Source organism: Etheostoma cragini, chromosome 5 (genome assembly GCF_013103735.1).
Source record: "Etheostoma cragini isolate CJK2018 chromosome 5, CSU_Ecrag_1.0, whole genome shotgun sequence".
Lineage (NCBI taxonomy): Eukaryota > Metazoa > Chordata > Actinopteri > Perciformes > Percidae > Etheostoma > Etheostoma cragini.
Genome location: NC_048411.1, coordinates 20,131,929 through 20,148,623, shown reverse-complemented (window position 1 = coordinate 20,148,623; position 16,695 = coordinate 20,131,929). Strand labels below are relative to the sequence as shown.

General features: G+C 40.4%; 1 protein-coding gene across 2 annotated transcripts; it reads right to left on the bottom strand.

The window, feature by feature from the left end:
* Nucleotides 1–8,546: 8,546 nt before the first annotated feature.
* Nucleotides 8,547–14,122, bottom strand: adra2b (adrenoceptor alpha 2B). Of its 2 annotated transcripts, XM_034871078.1 has the most exons (3): nucleotides 13,850–14,122; nucleotides 13,278–13,379; nucleotides 8,547–13,134 (listed from the first exon to the last, which is right to left on the bottom strand). In XM_034871078.1, exon 3 carries the CDS (start codon nucleotides 13,081–13,083, stop codon nucleotides 11,506–11,508), a length of 1,578 nt encoding a protein of 525 aa, XP_034726969.1. In that variant the 5' UTR covers nucleotides 13,084–13,134; nucleotides 13,278–13,379; nucleotides 13,850–14,122; the 3' UTR covers nucleotides 8,547–11,505. The 2 variants fall into 2 exon arrangements, with proteins under 2 accessions (XP_034726969.1, XP_034726968.1); XM_034871077.1 differs by having other exon boundaries at nucleotides 8,547–13,106; nucleotides 13,278–14,122.
* Between the last annotated feature and the right edge of the window lie 2,573 nt (nucleotides 14,123–16,695).

The following is a 16,695-nucleotide window of genomic DNA, read 5'->3' as shown; positions in this document are numbered from 1 at the left end:
ATTGTCTGTGGGTTAATCAGGGATCATTTCAAACAACAATGTGATATATTGTAAAAAACTCTTATAATTATTATTGTTATTATTACTATTATGTTGAGGTTTTTTTAACTCATTCTGTAGCTTCCCAGAAGGGTTTTCCTAAGCCTTACTAAAAGCTTTTTCCCATGGGACTTTACATATGTTTTTGTATGAATACAATGTTTCAGATTACAATACAGTACAGTGCATTATAGCACAAATGAATTGAATACCAGCAAAACTTTTATTTTAGTCACCTTAAGAAGGACCAGCAAAAACAAATTGTTTAAGTTTGCACTATATTTTAAATATTTGTACCACTCTGCCTTGCCGTTAGACAGCCATTTCCAAGTCCACAAGACTCCATGCTTTGAATATCTTTAATTGGTATCTGTCGCATGTGGGTGTTTATCTGCATGCTATACATGATGTCAATATAGTATATAGTGTACTTTCCGTTAGGCAGAATAATGACTTGATTAGGCATCCACCCACATATGATGATAAAAGGCACACATGCATACATTCATTAAGCCAGACTGGTGTAATACACCAGTTTGGCTTTAATGAGCGCAGACATTTAATGTCATTGAGATAATTGCCTTAAATAAAATATACTTTGGCACAAACATGCCACAGTTGTGCACAACATTTTGATAGTTAATTAGCGGACTTGGGGCTTTGTTCCCCACAACCCCACAGATGACAATTCATTCACACACATTCCAAATCTCAAAAATATAATGGAAAGTATGTTGTTGTGTGGCACTGCCCTTTATTAGGTGGGTACATGGAAATCCTGGAGCTTTCTTTGTGAGTATACTATGTTTACCTGCGTATCACGTAGACCACATCACTGCTCACTGCAGGTATAGTTGCCATATTCACCCAGCCATAAGCACCAATAAATGGCAATTCAAGCCCAATGTCATGTTTTGTTACTGTCTATTCCATCACTCGGTGGCCACGATGCTTGATAACCAGTCTAGAGAATTTCTCAGCTGGCAATCAATAACACCTGTCTCTATCAAATACCCTCTGCTGTCCTGGCTCCCCTTGTCTCTGATCTCACAGTTAGCCACTTTTGTCATCTGGTACGCAGTGCCAGCCACCGGAGGAGATCTGACTTCAGTCTATCATAGACTGAAACAGGCCCCCTGCCATGTGTTATACTGGAATAAGATTGTGAAAGGTGAGCACACACACACACACACACACACACACACACACACACTTACAAACAAGTGTGTCTGTTTAAGGCAAGAGGACATAAGTGCAAAGTGAATTTGGCTGTTGTTCTTCTGCTACGCAGTCTGGCGTTACAGTTATGTCATCAGGTGGAAGGGAGGTGTAACTAGAAAAGTTTGTGCTACCCTTTGGCCCCATTATCTCGCCCTGCTCTCAACTGGCATGATGTATGGTCTAACATTCCAGAAGTATCACGCAAAACAGACCATCAGCAGATTCACCACAATATCTCACCCCCTGTGAAAATGCACCACATGAAAATAATTAACAGCCCTTTGTGCACTTTCTGCCCAATAAAAGCACAAGGTAGCCACAGTACCTTCACATGTTCTGGGAGTGCTCTCCCGTTGGTCAGTTCTGGTACAATATTGCATCCAAAATTTCTGCCTTGTTTAATGTTTCTGTGCCTGTTACTGTCAATGTCTTGATTCTGAATGATCTGTCACCCTAACAGCTCTCTGGGACTCAGAAACGTGCTGTGTTTGCTGGACTTGCAGCTGCAAAGAGAATGATCGCAACCCGTTGGAAACTGGCTCATGACCTGTGTATGCGCACATGGATCCTTTCCTATCTGGATGTAGTCTATATGGAACGCTTCATGGCGCACATGCATGGAGCTTTGGAGATCTGGCAGAAAGTTGCTGAATCTGTGAGGTCCTCTAGGGTGTTTGGTCCCTTGTCCTGTGTGTGTGTGTGTGTGTGTCTGTCTGTCCGTGTATGTGTGCGTTTGTGTGTGTCTCTTTCTGCGTGTGTTGTTTTTATCTCCCTCCCTGCCGTCTTTCCTTTAATAAAGTAGTAAAGTAGTTTGGTACAGATGAACTGCTACTGTGCAGACTGTTGTTAGAGTTTTGCCCATGCTACTCCAGTTGTGCCCACTGTCATTTAACAATAAAAAAAAAACTGGTGTTTGTATACGAAAAAGGATTTCTGAGCTTTCTCTATATAAACACCGTATATGTCCACTAACTAGTCTAAAACAAGACACCTGCTTAGGCTTTCAGCTAAAATTCGATCAGCGGTGTTTGAAATGCACAAGACTGAAATCCATTGTTTTGAATGCATGGTGGACAGTTTTGACAGCAGTGTGTTAGCATTTGAACAAAGTGCTGTAAATTCACAGTGTCGTTCACGTTGTGGTTAAAGTCATGGGATAAGTGTGTAGAGTTTTGAAAACTGTTCAAGCAATAAAAAAGGATCTAGAGTTTGGTAGACATGAACTGCTGCTTTACAGACCGTAGTTAGAGTTTTGCCCACGTAGCTCCAGTTGTGCCCACTGTTGTTTAGCAACTGAATTTCATTTTCATTCCTTTTTGTTTACTTAAAAAACTGGTTATGTTATAAAATTAATTTATGTGAAAGAATTTCACTCTTTTTTTTATTTAAAGAAAATCTTGATTTGTGTGAAATCACATAAATTATTTAAACAATAAAGATGAAACGTTTCTTATTTCTGTATTGTTGTTTGATGATAGTATTTTAACTCTAAGTGTGTTGTGAGTGACAGTGTGCGTTACCTAAATGAGGATTGTTCTACATGTTTTGCTGCACTGAGCCGGTTCTGAGACGTGTTAAGAGTTGTGTTGCTTGGAATGAGTTTTGCAGGTGATGTGAACTCTTCAATTTAGGTGACTGTTTGGGATGAAGACTGTTGTTAGAGATTTACACATGTGAATTCAATTGGGACCACTGTCGTTTAGCAATTGAAAAAAACAGGCTGTTTGGTAATCTATATCTAATTAATGTTTAATTAATGAATAATGAATGCGTGGTGGTGTTGACGCATTGCCCCCCTCCCATAAAAGATAGAGTAACTGCTAAATTTAGAAGCAAGAATGGGTCTGGTCGTTTACAAATGTCATTTAAACCCTAGGGGGGATGAAGTTAATGCTAAATATCACTAATTGGTGTGCGGGTTTTATGCTATTACATTGCTTAAAATTACATATTTCTGGCAGTTAAATTGTATTTTAAAATACATAAATCTTGTTTTTAAGCTTTTAGTTAGTGGGGGTTTTATGACTCTACTCTGCAGTATATTTCAGAAAAAATCTACTCAACATTTTGCAAAATGGCTTTGACATTTGACAGTCATGACTGGCATGAGAACACTGTATGTACAGTTCAAAATCCTTGTATAAATGGCACCCTTTTCTGGACTATGGTTCACAGAGTGTTATCTACTTGGCACAGGGAGGCTTACAGGAAATATTTCTCTTAATCATTTCAGATGACTTGTCTCAATTATCTGCCATTATATGATAAATATCAAACAAGGGTTTCCTCTCTTTGTAGTTGCACTCACACATGTCTACCTAAATATTACGAAGTGATATATGTCAAAAATACACAAGCATGACCACAGAATGCTACTATAAATACCTGCAGGACATATTCCCTTCATGTCATAACCTTTTTTCAGGCAATGTAGAATAATAGAAAATGTAATAATTTAACATTCAGTGCTATGTGCACAAAAGAATCCACACAAAAACATATCCAAATGTGCCGGTTGAGTGCTTTAAGAGTAGAACAGACAAGACCTTTAATTCTCTAAAAGAGGTGGAAAAAAATATTATAGGTCTTATCCAGAGTCATTTGTCTGCTGGTCTTGTTCCTGGTTTTCACAGTGGACCAAAACCTATTACAGTTAAAGTGCAACATGTTGTATATTTACTGTATTAAATCCAAAAATGACCACAATATGTCATCAGATATTAAATTAACATGCTAAGCTGAAATCAAGGCTGCAAACAAACAAACGGGATTAATGAAGATTGATTCTATCCCACCAAAAAAAACAAGCATGTTTCTAACAGTTAACCAGAGAAGTAACAAACTCAGGGTAAATATTGGAAATCTATTTGAAAGAGGGAGACAGCTTAGAGCCCAAAAGGACACAGAGTTGGTTAAATTCCTCCTAAAGCTTTAGCTTCAGGCTAATTTTTCACGTCTACTAAGGATAGAAATGTTCGGTCATTTCAACATTCATGCACTCAAGTCGAATTTTTCAGCGGCCGTAGCCGTCAAACGGTGAGTCATTTTAAGCCAAGAAAGGGTGGCTGTAAATCGGAAGAGAGAGGCGGGAGTTTGTGCAGTTCTCAGCGGTTGTTTCCATAATTTTAAGTTGAGGAAGTGTGTCTGTCAGTGGGGTAGAGGGGAAGGCGAGGTAGTGGTGTAGGTGAGGTGGGTTTTAGCAACTGTTGCTGCAATTTTAAGCCTTGATAGGGTGACTATCAGTCAGGTACAGCATCTAACGTTAGCTACTCCGCTGTGCTGTGGCGTAATGTCTGGCTTTGTAAGACTAGTGTCTAGCAACATTAGTCTGTGTTCTCAACCTGGCAACCTCCGTGACCTTTGAGTCTGGGGAGGAGGGGGGCGGGGGAGACGACTCAGTCCAGTATTTTGAATTTGGTCTGCAGTTACTATTTTAAACGCTAGCTGTCAGTAATAAAATATTGGACCTTTAAAAAACAACTGTAAAAAGCTTTGAAATCCCAAGAGAGAATCTTTGGTACAAAAACCTAAACAAGGATTAAATGTTGAGACTGTGATAAGAAATAAATACCTCTTTCTCTTTGCTATGCTGGATGCTCTCCTCCTGTTAGTCACATGGAGCCTTTCATCCACACTGATGATGAGAGGCCAACCACTGAAATCAGTTACTGTTAGGGCTTCAAAGCAGAGGGGAATAACTGTGGGACGATGCCAGGAAACTAAGGTCAGCTGCCTCATTCATAAAATGGAGTTATGGTTAAATTTCTTTTTTGTGATGATGTGAGCAGAAACCCACAATCAGCAGTTACAGTATTTATAACAACTTGTTTTTTTCAATCTTTTCTTTATTTCTGAGAGGACAAAAAATCAAATCAACTATAATAGTATAACTATAACTATAAACTACATAAAGATATAGTTAGTACACGCTTCGAAGTATCAATCTTCTCATCCAACTCTCTGCAAAACAGTGAATAAGCATGTTTCACAAAATGTTGAACTTTTAACAGAATGCCATAAACCATGTCTGTTAAAGTAATCTACATTCTTTTTCGGGATCAATTTGTTTTTATTGATTTTATGATTATATAGTGGTTGGGTTACAAGTTGGAAGATCACAAATAAAGTAGATAAATATAATCCTAAATAGCCATGAATTAATCAGCACAAAATTGGCAAGCAACCACAAACAAGACAAAAATAGAAGAAATAAGAGTATTTGTTTTTCCCCCCCCTCACATATCTTTCCCTTCAGCTCCCTCCAACCCCACCAACCCTATGAACACGGTGATTGTAAAGTCAGAAAGTAATCTGCATTTTGTATAAAGCATAGGCATCCATGGAAAGTGATTTTAAAACTGCAATCTAAACAAATTTAGTTTGGGTGTAAATTGAATGAAAAAAAAAACATTTTGTTCAACCAAAATGGTACCTGGAAGGAGTCCCAGACTGCAGACATCTGCAAAAATTGAACAAAAATTGATGCAACGTGATGTCAAATATTTGGGAGCCTTAAACCACCCGCTATATTAAATTCAATTTGTCTTGTAATTATTTACAATGAATACTCTCCGCAAAGTGTTGTTTCCATTACTTGCTGTACTACTGTATAGCTCAGAAAGGACGTGACACTTTCACATCAACCCAGCACATCCTGTCCTCCTTCCCGTGCCAAATTGAGACACACACACACACTCTCTCTCTCTCTCTCTCTCTCTCTCTCTCTCTCACACACACACAGAGTTCAAGACAAGATTGATGTTGCACTGATTACGGTGGATCAATACATTTACTATACAGTAAGCTGTCAGAAAATCAACGAGTTCAAATCATCTTTAATCTTATTGTTTTTTTGTTTTTTTGTCTGTGATGTAATTTTGTGTTTGCGTGTTTGTGTTTGTATGCCTACGTGACAGCATGTGTGGCTACACATTGTATGTGTATGTGTGCTGACAAATATAAGTGTGTATCTGTTTGTGCAGTTGAGTGTTAGTCATCTGTTTTTCTATTTTAGCCTCGAGTTTGTTTCTCTTTGTGTGTGCTGTGATTCGGTGTGTGTGTGTGTGTTTGTGTTTTCCTCAGCATATGTGCACATGTACGTGCATGTCTGTGTGTCAAAATGAACTTTGTGACCTTTCCATGATGGCCCAGCTAAATAAAGACACATCCGTCTTTCTCCCCTCTTCAAATTGGGCAGCCTTGGTTGTAAGTACCACACAACTGCACAAGTAATCTATTTTATTGTGTGTTGATCCACTAACGCATCCGCTGCATATTTTTATGCCCGTTTCCCAGCCTGCGTGCACACTTTTCAATCAGATGATTCAGTTCTGATTTAGATTCTCATCACAGTCCCGGCTGGGCTTCGATTAAGAAACATATCACACATAGAGTTATTACAGCAGAGCCTGATGCTGCCTATGATAACACTGTGACAATTTGGCATCTAGATTCTTTTCTTTCCCAACACCAGGAGGCACAATAAGTCTTCAGAGTTTATATCCATGAAAAACATGAAAGTAATTGTGTCCACAGGGATGGCAGAAATGAGGCTCATTCCCTACTCAATGGTGAGCCCATACAAGAAGATACTTCCAGAAATCCTCACACTTCCAGCTGGAAAAAGCAAGGCTTTTATTTCTTTTACACATCTTTTGTGTGTTAATTAGTGAATTTTTTGTGTGTTTTCGAATCTGGTTTATTCAAACTCACACACTCACACAAACACATATCTCTGTGCTTCTGTACTTGTGAGGGCACAATGCTTTCTCCAACACATTAAATCAGCTCAACCAAACACCAATGCAATGAAAACAGTAATGTATGCAGCCATATCTCACTGGGATAATCTGTCATACTTTATAATAAAAGAATTTGGTAAATGTTAATAATAATAGAAACAGAACTACTGTACACATATCTAACAAACACACACATACACATACACACACACACACACACACAAACACACCGTGTGTGTTAAATAGCCAGCTTCTCAAAGTGATTCTAATCATAATTGCTTGCGCCCCCAAAAAATGAGTTTTTTTATCAGAGAGTTCACAAAGCAAAAGTGCATTTGAATACCTCGACTTTTAAAAGGAAGAGAGCCTCTATGTGTTCTGTCTCTCATTTTTCATCCTGCCACTTGGATGTTTTCAACAGCCAAATTACTAGTGAAGAAATCTATCAAACGTGCAGGTGATTGGAAATGGAATGCTTTGTGCTGGAACACCTTCCAAACACATAGGCCTGAATATTCTTACAGTGTATTTGCAACATCTTTCGTCTCTGTCCATTCCCTATATTTGTTGTATGTACATCTCTAGACTCTTTGTATACAAGCTTGTTTTGGCATTTCTTTTCTCTCATGACTTCTATCAAGTGTGAATAAGAGGCTAATGAGTATATTGTGTTTCATGTTAGTCAGACTCCACTTCCACCAATCAGGCCTGTTTCATATTCCAGCTGAGGCTAGAGAATAAGCAGCTTAGGCTATGTTTGTTTGAATATAACACTGTAAACACACCTTGGAGCTCCCTACGCTTGCACCTCACACCCCCACCACCATATGGAAATTAATCGGAAGACGTAAAGGTGGCACATCACTTTGTGGTGTATCTTCTTTGAGTGGAAATATGTGTGTGAGGAATAGCAGGACAGAGACGCTTGATTCAGTGCTGAGAAATCCCAACTGCTCATCAGCATAAATCAATTATAATTCACTGTAGGCCCGCTGACCTCAAATGTAACAAGCTGTTGCTACAAGTGTGTGTGTGTGTGGGGTGGGGGTGTGTGTGTGCATGTGTGTGAATCTATATGGGTTAAGCCTGTTTTACAACATGAATACAGACACTTGATGCAGAATGACATATTCAATATGTGAGTGTGTGCACATGTGATATTTGGCAACGTGCTCCAATTCCTTATAGACTTTCTCTGTTTGTTGGCAGCAAGCAGCGTCCCTGAGGAGGCTTAGTTCTCATGTCCTACTGTGATAGGAGATTTTCCAAAGACATCTTGAACTGCCATCAGCCCACAATAAAATGGACTATTTCCTGACGTGTAAGGGCTGTTTAATAATGGCTGAACATTATTTTAGATTGCTCTTCAGTTTAACATAAATGCTACAAAAACATTTTATGAAAAAACTATCTTATTTGTAAAACAATGTATTGGCAATTTTCTTTTGTGAAATCATCTTTTTTTTTTTTTTTTTCATCTTTGCCCTCATTGCTGATGTTGTATCATGTGAAAATACAACAGACAAACCGGGGAATGACTCATGCTTTTTCAAGTAGCTTTATTTCCAAACTGGAGAGGGAAGATGACAGATGGCAGATAGAAGATTGTAAAGCTCGGACCATGCAGTTTGGCCCAAACACAGTAGAAGAAGAGACAGGACAGGCGGTTTCAGGGAGAGGATGGTGATCAAGAGACAGATTACTACATCTGTCACCTTTTAGCCATAATTCATACTTTTTAAAATAAACAAAGCAGCAGTCTCACCACATAAACCCACGGTTGGGGGATTTGAGCAACATTGCAACTCTATTTGTTGGAAACAGCCTCTGTTGAATCTTTGTTAAACACTGCGTTGCTATAGCTGTTTGTATTTCCGGGGAGGAAATAACAGTTTCAGATGACACCAGGGAATTGATATTTAAGAGCACAGAGCTCTTGCTCAACACTCAATACAACCATTTTGTTTAATCAGTTATTTGAATCTCTAAACATCTCTGTGTGGTATGGATTGCATCTTGCAAAAAGCCTGCAAATCATCCAACTGAAACAGGCTATGGGTGCTAGTAACATTTTCATGTTTGATTACTTTTTCAGGAAAAGTTTATCAACAGTTCTGAAGAGAGATTTTCCTGATACAGTATGCTTGAAAAATGTACATCCACGAATGTGCTTGTATTTTGGATTGAACATTTTGCTGTATGATAACATGATGAAACAATGACATATGTTACATTGTAGATTCTGCATTATGAACATAACTCAAAGTTTATGTTCCTTCAATTCAACACAAATACATCCCAAACTCAAATATAGCTCAATCTCCACAAAGCAAGAGCTTGACGGCACAAATCAATTCAGCTCTTATTAAAGATATTAAAAATATGTACAGTGATCTCGCTCTTTGATATCAGTTCCACGTTGCTTGATTTTCAGAATAAAAGCATAATGGCCTAACTGAACAATAAATAGGTAACAGACAGAAAACACAATAGTTTGAAATAAATAATTACAGTGTTTTCAATCTTTTCCTCCAGTCACATACACCAAATATAAAGAAATGCTTCATTAAAGCAACACAGAGCCAGATATCACTGAATCAAGCTGGTGTCCTATAAGGCTCGTTGGTCCCTAGAGGGTGTTCACTAAATAGCCGTGTACTGATAAACACTGACTTTCAGTTCAATAAGACTCAACTCAATGTAGCAATATACTACTGATCTGTCCATCAAGTAGAAACATTCACAAAGTGATGCCTCCACCAGGACATCTGGTTTCTCTCTATTCATATCAACATTACAGTATATGTGCAGTACATAGCAGCCAGAGGAGGCACTGACACTCTTTACAGAAAAGCATTAAAGTCAACTTGCGCGTGTACACGCACATACACACTCACTCACACACACACACACACACATACAGGTCAGCAGTATTAGACAATTAGTAAGTTGAAGTGTTGCTGCTGACAGCCCTTGTCCCATTGAGTCAATAAGCCTGTGTGCTGTTCCACTGGGCTGGCCTTTCACATTTAAAGACACATGTTCTGTTCTTTTCAAGGAAGCTGACAGAGCTTCAGTCTCATGGTGAGAATTACCATTCATGCTCTTGTCTCTCAGCTATAAACCAAATGTGTCATGCTGAAGTCCAATGCAGGTGACAACGTGCCAGAGGCGTTGGTAAAGAGTGACTCAACCAAATGGTTCTCAGAATGACCCATGTAGGCGTAATTAGGGAAAACATTACAAATCCATAATTGCATTGTTTATGTGTCCTTTACAGTCAATGTAAATGTCTACCCTCTTAATCAGGGTTGTGGAAAATAACGTTGAATAATAATAATCTAGTTTTTTTCAGTCTTCAGTGGATGCACCTCCTGTTAGATACTGTGAATAACATTTGAAAAAATTCAAGAGGCTAAAAACAGTTTTGATGGTTCCTCAAATTTTGCCACATGTTATTTAAAAGGATTGCTCAATCCAGTCCGTTGGTGTGAAAGTCCAGGTTAAGTTAAGATAAGAAAATGAGGATGATCACATTGTCTTATTTTTACATCTCAATAACATTTTGTTGTTTTCTTTTAAGTCCAAAATCCCCCAAACTGAAACATATTCTGTATTTCATAAAAGGTGAAAGCCATGAGCTTCCTTACAAAGAACCTGATTGTCCATTATGACCCACGCCAAGCCACAAGCAAGGTGTCTGATATGCAGGATTTCCTTATAAAAGCCCTCAAGTTCAATGTTAAAGGTTTCCCTTGTCTGTGCCATCACATTTGAAATCGTCAGAAACCTTTTCTTGTTGTTGTTGTTGTTGCTGTTGCTGCTGCTGCGGGTTTTAGATAAAAATCGGGGAACACATGTTTGCCCTGCAGTTGGGCAAATTAGGACTGCAGATGTAAGACATAACTACTACGCTTGTGTGCTCCTTGTGCTCTGTACCCATAAATAAATGGCCATAGGCTCATAGAAACCTAAGGTCACTTTTCTTATTAATACTTGTTTTCTTTCCCCATTAATCCTATCGAATTTAATAACTACAAAATGTTATACACTTTACATTAAACTGTCTGTATTCTTATTTAGGAGTTCATTCTCAACTGTTCTCCTGCTTCCCTCTGTCAGGTTTATAAAGAGTGTATAGCCTACATTTCTTCATTCCTTCTGCACCCCCCTGTGCCCCAGCATTATCCATAATTTAACGTGATCAGGAGATAAAAAAAATGTGATCAAAATTGTATCAGCAATACTGAAGTGTAAAGCAGTCAAGCATTGAGTGCTGACTCTATTCCATGTCCTGATTTTATCCCACACCCTGAATGTATGTGTGTATCTGGTGAAAAGCTGCAACCCACAGTCAGAGTTGCCTGTTTGGCACACTGTGGCTGTAAAAGAGTGTCTCTCAGTTCAACAGTTGTTTTAGACAGCCCTTTGAGTGTTCGGAAATGGAAATGATTGGTTTTAACATGTTTTTTTGAATCCATGTCCTATACAGGGGATGTATATGCTAAAAGAAAGTACCCTTGGCGCTACTGCACACTATCTTTTTGAAGGCCTTTCTGAAGTCTTTGTTGAAAATGGTGTAGATGACTGGGTTGAGAGAGGAGTTGCAATAACCGATCCAAAAGAAAAACGTAAAGAGTGGACCAGGGATGGCACATGTCTCCGGACACACTGCCTGCAGGGAGTAGGAGAAGAAGAACGGGAACCAGCACACCACAAAGACACCGATTACCACCGCCAGAACAAATGTGAAACGCTTCTCTCTGTTAACCATTGCTTTACGCCTCGCCGCTCCAGGGTTGTTCTCTGTTTTTGACCTCCTCCCTGGCACCAACCGAGCCCCCTTCGAAGTGGCGATCATATCCCGGTAACGCTTGACTGAGGCTGGAGAGTGGACCCCCCCTCCTGCAGGTGATCCTGGCATGCTGGTGCTGCCTCGGCCTCCTCCGTGGCTGTGCTCCATATCGCTGTCTGTGCTTGAGCTGTCACCATTGTTATTGTCAGCCTTTTTCCCTCCCTGCCGCTTGCCCTTCTTCCCCTTCTCTTTAGTCTTGGCAGGGGCAGACTGAGACACAGAGGAGGGAGTTGTGGGGCCATAAGGAGAAGTATCTAGGGAGGTTGTAACAGGGGTGATGGCTAGAGAAGGGGACGGAGGTTGCAGATGATTATTGGATGTGGGATTCTGGGATGTTTGAGTCTCTCCTGGGGAAGGAGAAGGAGTGATGGCGAGGGTTGGGGGTCTGACAGTGGATGTTTTGTTTGATGAAGGGGGTGTGCTTTCTTCATCATCCTTCCCGTTGGCTTGGACATGTCGTGAAGGCTGACTTGGTGTAGCAGAGCCGATCCCATCCTTCCTGGGCTCTCCTGGTGGACAGCGTGTTCTCTGTTTGGCAATTTGGTAGATTCTTATGTTGACCAGAATCATGATGAGGCATGGAGCAAAGAAGGAGCCGATGGTGGAGTAAAGGATGTACCAGCGTTCATCATTCAGCCTGCACTGAGGTCCCCTCTCACTCCCCTCATCCCCCCCTTCGCTTTTGTTCAGTGAGAGCAGGGGAGGGAAAGAGATGACGGCAGAGATGAGCCACACCACCACAATAGCGGCTTTGATGCGTTTGGGAGTCCGCTGACGCCCGTAAGTGACCCTGGAAATTGACAGGAAGCGGTCCAGTGAGATGGCGCACAGGTGCACAATGGAGGAGGTGCAAAACAGCACATCCAGCGCCAGGTAGATCTCACACCACAGAGATTTGAAGTACCAGTAGCCAAGCAGTTCATTGGCCAGAGAAAAGGGGATGATGAGTGTGGCCACTAGAATGTCTGCAGCAGCCAGTGACACTAAAAACAGATTCTGCGGTCCTCGGAGAGACCGGCTGGTCAGGACAGCGATGATGACCATAATGTTCCCCACGATGGTAAAGAGGACCATCAAGGTTATAGCGGTGGCGAAGGCCGCCGTGGCCTCAGGGGAGTAAGGGGCGAGCTTCAGGATGCTCTGGTTGCAGGGCACGGAGGCTCCGGCGCTGCTCACGTTCCAGGCGCTCAGCTCCACGGAGCAGCCGTTGTCCAGAACCGAGGCCATGCTGGGGTTAGCCTTCCAGGAGTCTTTTTTGACAAAACATATGTTTGGTCACTGGATAAAATGTATTTCCGAGACCATTAATTGTTTAAATGATTGTGTCATAAGATTATCATACATTGACTGTGCACAATAATACGGTGTTTACAATTGAAATGTTATATTTGATCATAATACATTATAATTTGTGTATTTACCTCAGTTTCTCTCGTTGTGTCCCTGTGTTTCTTCCAAACGAGTGCTCCCTTGCATCCTCCACGGGATCTCTTCCAAGTCCATTTTAAGCATACAAAACAGTGCTGGGCAATGCGGCAGTAAGACACAGATCACTGTTTTCAATTAAAAAGATTTGCCACTTGGTAGAACAGATTTCCTCCCACCCGAAAAAAAAACTAACGCAAACGCTGATTGATCTGCCCTAAAAACCCAAACTTCTTTTACGCACGAAGTTTGGTTGTTTTTTTCTCAGTGGGTTAATTACTGTCTCAAGGATTAGAAGATTACAGTTATAATAAGGTAATTTGGGGTCATTTACAGCGAAGCGACATTGAATGAACGAGATCGAATGAGAGTAAATAAGCTCGACTCCTCTGAGATCTCCGTGCGTCCTCGTTAGGAGACTGACAGTCTCGTCTGAACAGCGAATACTGACTTGGTTAGATAAAGTGAAATAAAGTTACAATGCAAAATTTACAGTGATTCACTAATGAAAAGCTAGCCTTCCTGATGGCAGCTTTTCCAATCGAACAACAGAAAGCTCAAAGTTAACCTCAAGCTCTCTAGTTTTGCGCATGAAGAAACATGTGAAGTCAAAACGCGTTGATCTTTCGGTAGCGAAAGGATCCCTGGAGAGCAGCTTGAGTCTGTGAGTCTCAGGAGCTGTTTCTGGGTCCTTGGTGCTTCTGTCTCTTCAGAAGTTCACCGGGATGCGAAGATACAGCTGTTCCACTGGCACACATCACAGGCTTCCTCACAGAGGCGCAGCAGCATCCTTACTTCTGAACGGGACCTTACGACGGAAATCTAATGAGGTGCCTCCCATCTCCCTCTTCTTTTTAGACCCGGTGATGTCATTATGGAGCTGTGGGCGTCATGGGTTCCTTACTTTCTCTCTCCCTGTATCCCCCTCCCTCCCTCTTTCCCTCTTTCACACAATATGTATAGCTCAGTGGTTCCCAAACTTTTTTTTAACATGTAGGACCTCTAAACGGACCCAAATTAGACCACGGACAGCCATTCAATAACATCTTGTCCCAGGGTCCCCCATCTGATAGGATTTTTGTTTTAGGATGTTTTATTACAGAACGTGTATGGAACCCACGACCAATTTAATCATACATTATGTCATTGTATTACTTATGGGTGGAATTATAGTGAAAATGAATTAGAGATTATTATCCTGTTTGTCGGGGACCCCTGTGGTTCCCCGGGCTTCAATTTGGGAAACAACTGTTGACTCCACCAAAGTAGTCATACAGTGGCTTGCATTAGTTTACACACCCATTCTAAAGTTGATTAAAAGAGAAATAAAAAAACATCTTTTGGAAATTGCTCTTAATGCTTTAATTAAAACAATAGGAAAATCCAACCTTTTAAGAACACCAATTTTCTTTGTGAATGAACAATATACTGTAAATAAATAAATGTTCTTCCTTAAAATACAGCGGGCATAATTATACAGACCTCTGCGTTAAATTTCCATGGAAGCAGGCAGATTTTTATTTTTGAAGGCCAGTTATTTCATGGATCCAGAATACTTTGCATCCTGAAAAGTTCCCTTGGCCTTTGGAATCAAAATAACCCCCCGTCATAATCACATACCCTTCACCTTACCTAGAGATAGGTATGGGGAACTTTCTATAAAATCATCTCTCACTGCAAATCAAACCAGCATTAAGCTACCTGAAATAACACCATGCCAATCTCAAGGTATGGTGAAGGGTATGTGATGATGGGGGATTATTTTAATTCCAAAGGCCAAGGGAACTTTGTCAGGATGCATAGTATCCTGGATCCATGAAGTAATTGGCTTTTAAAAATAAAAATGTGCCTGCCTCAATGGGAATTTAACATGGGGGGTGTGTCTACTTATGTATGTCCCCTGTATATTAAGGAAGAAGAATTATTTATTTACAATACATTGTTTGTTCACAAAGAAAATTGGTTTCCTCGAAATGTTGTTTTTTCCTAAAAGTTTTGAATTAAGGCATTAATCAATAAGGCATTAAGATCAATTTCCAAAAGATTTTTTTTGTTCCTCTTTTTAATCAACTTTAGAAAAAGTGTGTAAACGTATGCAAGCCTCTGTATTAGACATGGCTTGTTGGGTGGCACTGCTTCGTTTAATTAACTCCACAGGACGCTGAGATGGCCAACTGAGAGTGCTGAGCTGCTACCATCTGCTTTGCAGTAAACATTAGTTTCATTCCAGGGCACTGAACAAAGCTATTCAGTCATCATCATCATCATCATCATCACCATCCTCACCTGCAACTGCAGCTTCGTCACCATGGGGTGATGGTGCAGTGGATATGACAGGTTCCTTTGTGGGAGATCTGGGCTCGATTTCCACTACGGTACATCAACCAATGTGTCACCGAGCAAACCACTAGTTGCTCAAGAGGTGTGTGGCCTCGTACATATATAGCAATTGTAAGTCTCTTAAGTTAAAAGTGTTAGATACATTACATGCAAGGTAAACGTCATCATCATCCCCTTCAATATGTGGAACAGCACATTTGGCTGATCAATGTGCTTCAATGATAAAAGCCCTGTGTGACCTTTAGACTGGGTTCTTTACACCAGTATCAATGAAACCTCCAACACCTGCAGTCTTTTGAAGCAAATAAACGTTTTCACTGCAGCAGCTGGAGGTCAAGTAATTACCAAAGGGCACCGATACTCAAGTTTTAGTTTCTCAACCTGGTCATAAACCTGCTCTCTGATTTTTGGTTAGGTAAGTTCAAAGGTAAGACCGATGTTTGAGGGTGTAAAGGCTAAAATACAACTACTGTTTTGAGGCAGAGTTAAGATTTGTGTACATGCTGCTGTGATCTGTGTTTTCTCATCCGTGTCCTTAATAAAGATGGCTAGAAAACCTTAAAGAAGGACTCACTCCTAGGTGTAAAGCAATCATTGCAACCATCAAATAAACATTGCAGTGAAAGTGAATAATTTCCTCATGAAATATGATCCAGTAAAAGTCTCTTCATGCCCAGCTATACCGCGGTAAATGCACTGTGCTAACTTCCACCTCTGCTCATTGGACGAGCTGCGGGGCAGGGATGTACAGCTCTTTTTTTCTGCACTCATGCATTTACGTCACTTGACTTCCATTTAAATTCCTCTGCACCCTGCAACACTTCCTCCCCTGAGAAGCACAGGCATCCACAGGACACCTCATGATGTGTTGCCCACCTGAGATCAAGTGCTCAATTGTTCAATTATCAAGTGAAACCTACGTCATGTTACCGTTTTACTGAGCCATGAATGACACAGAAAGACAGAGTTTATCCTGTGGTGTTCGTGGCCTCTGTGATATAAACACACACAAACAACACACACACACACACATTCACCATCCCACACATGGACACACACAATCTTATGAATGAT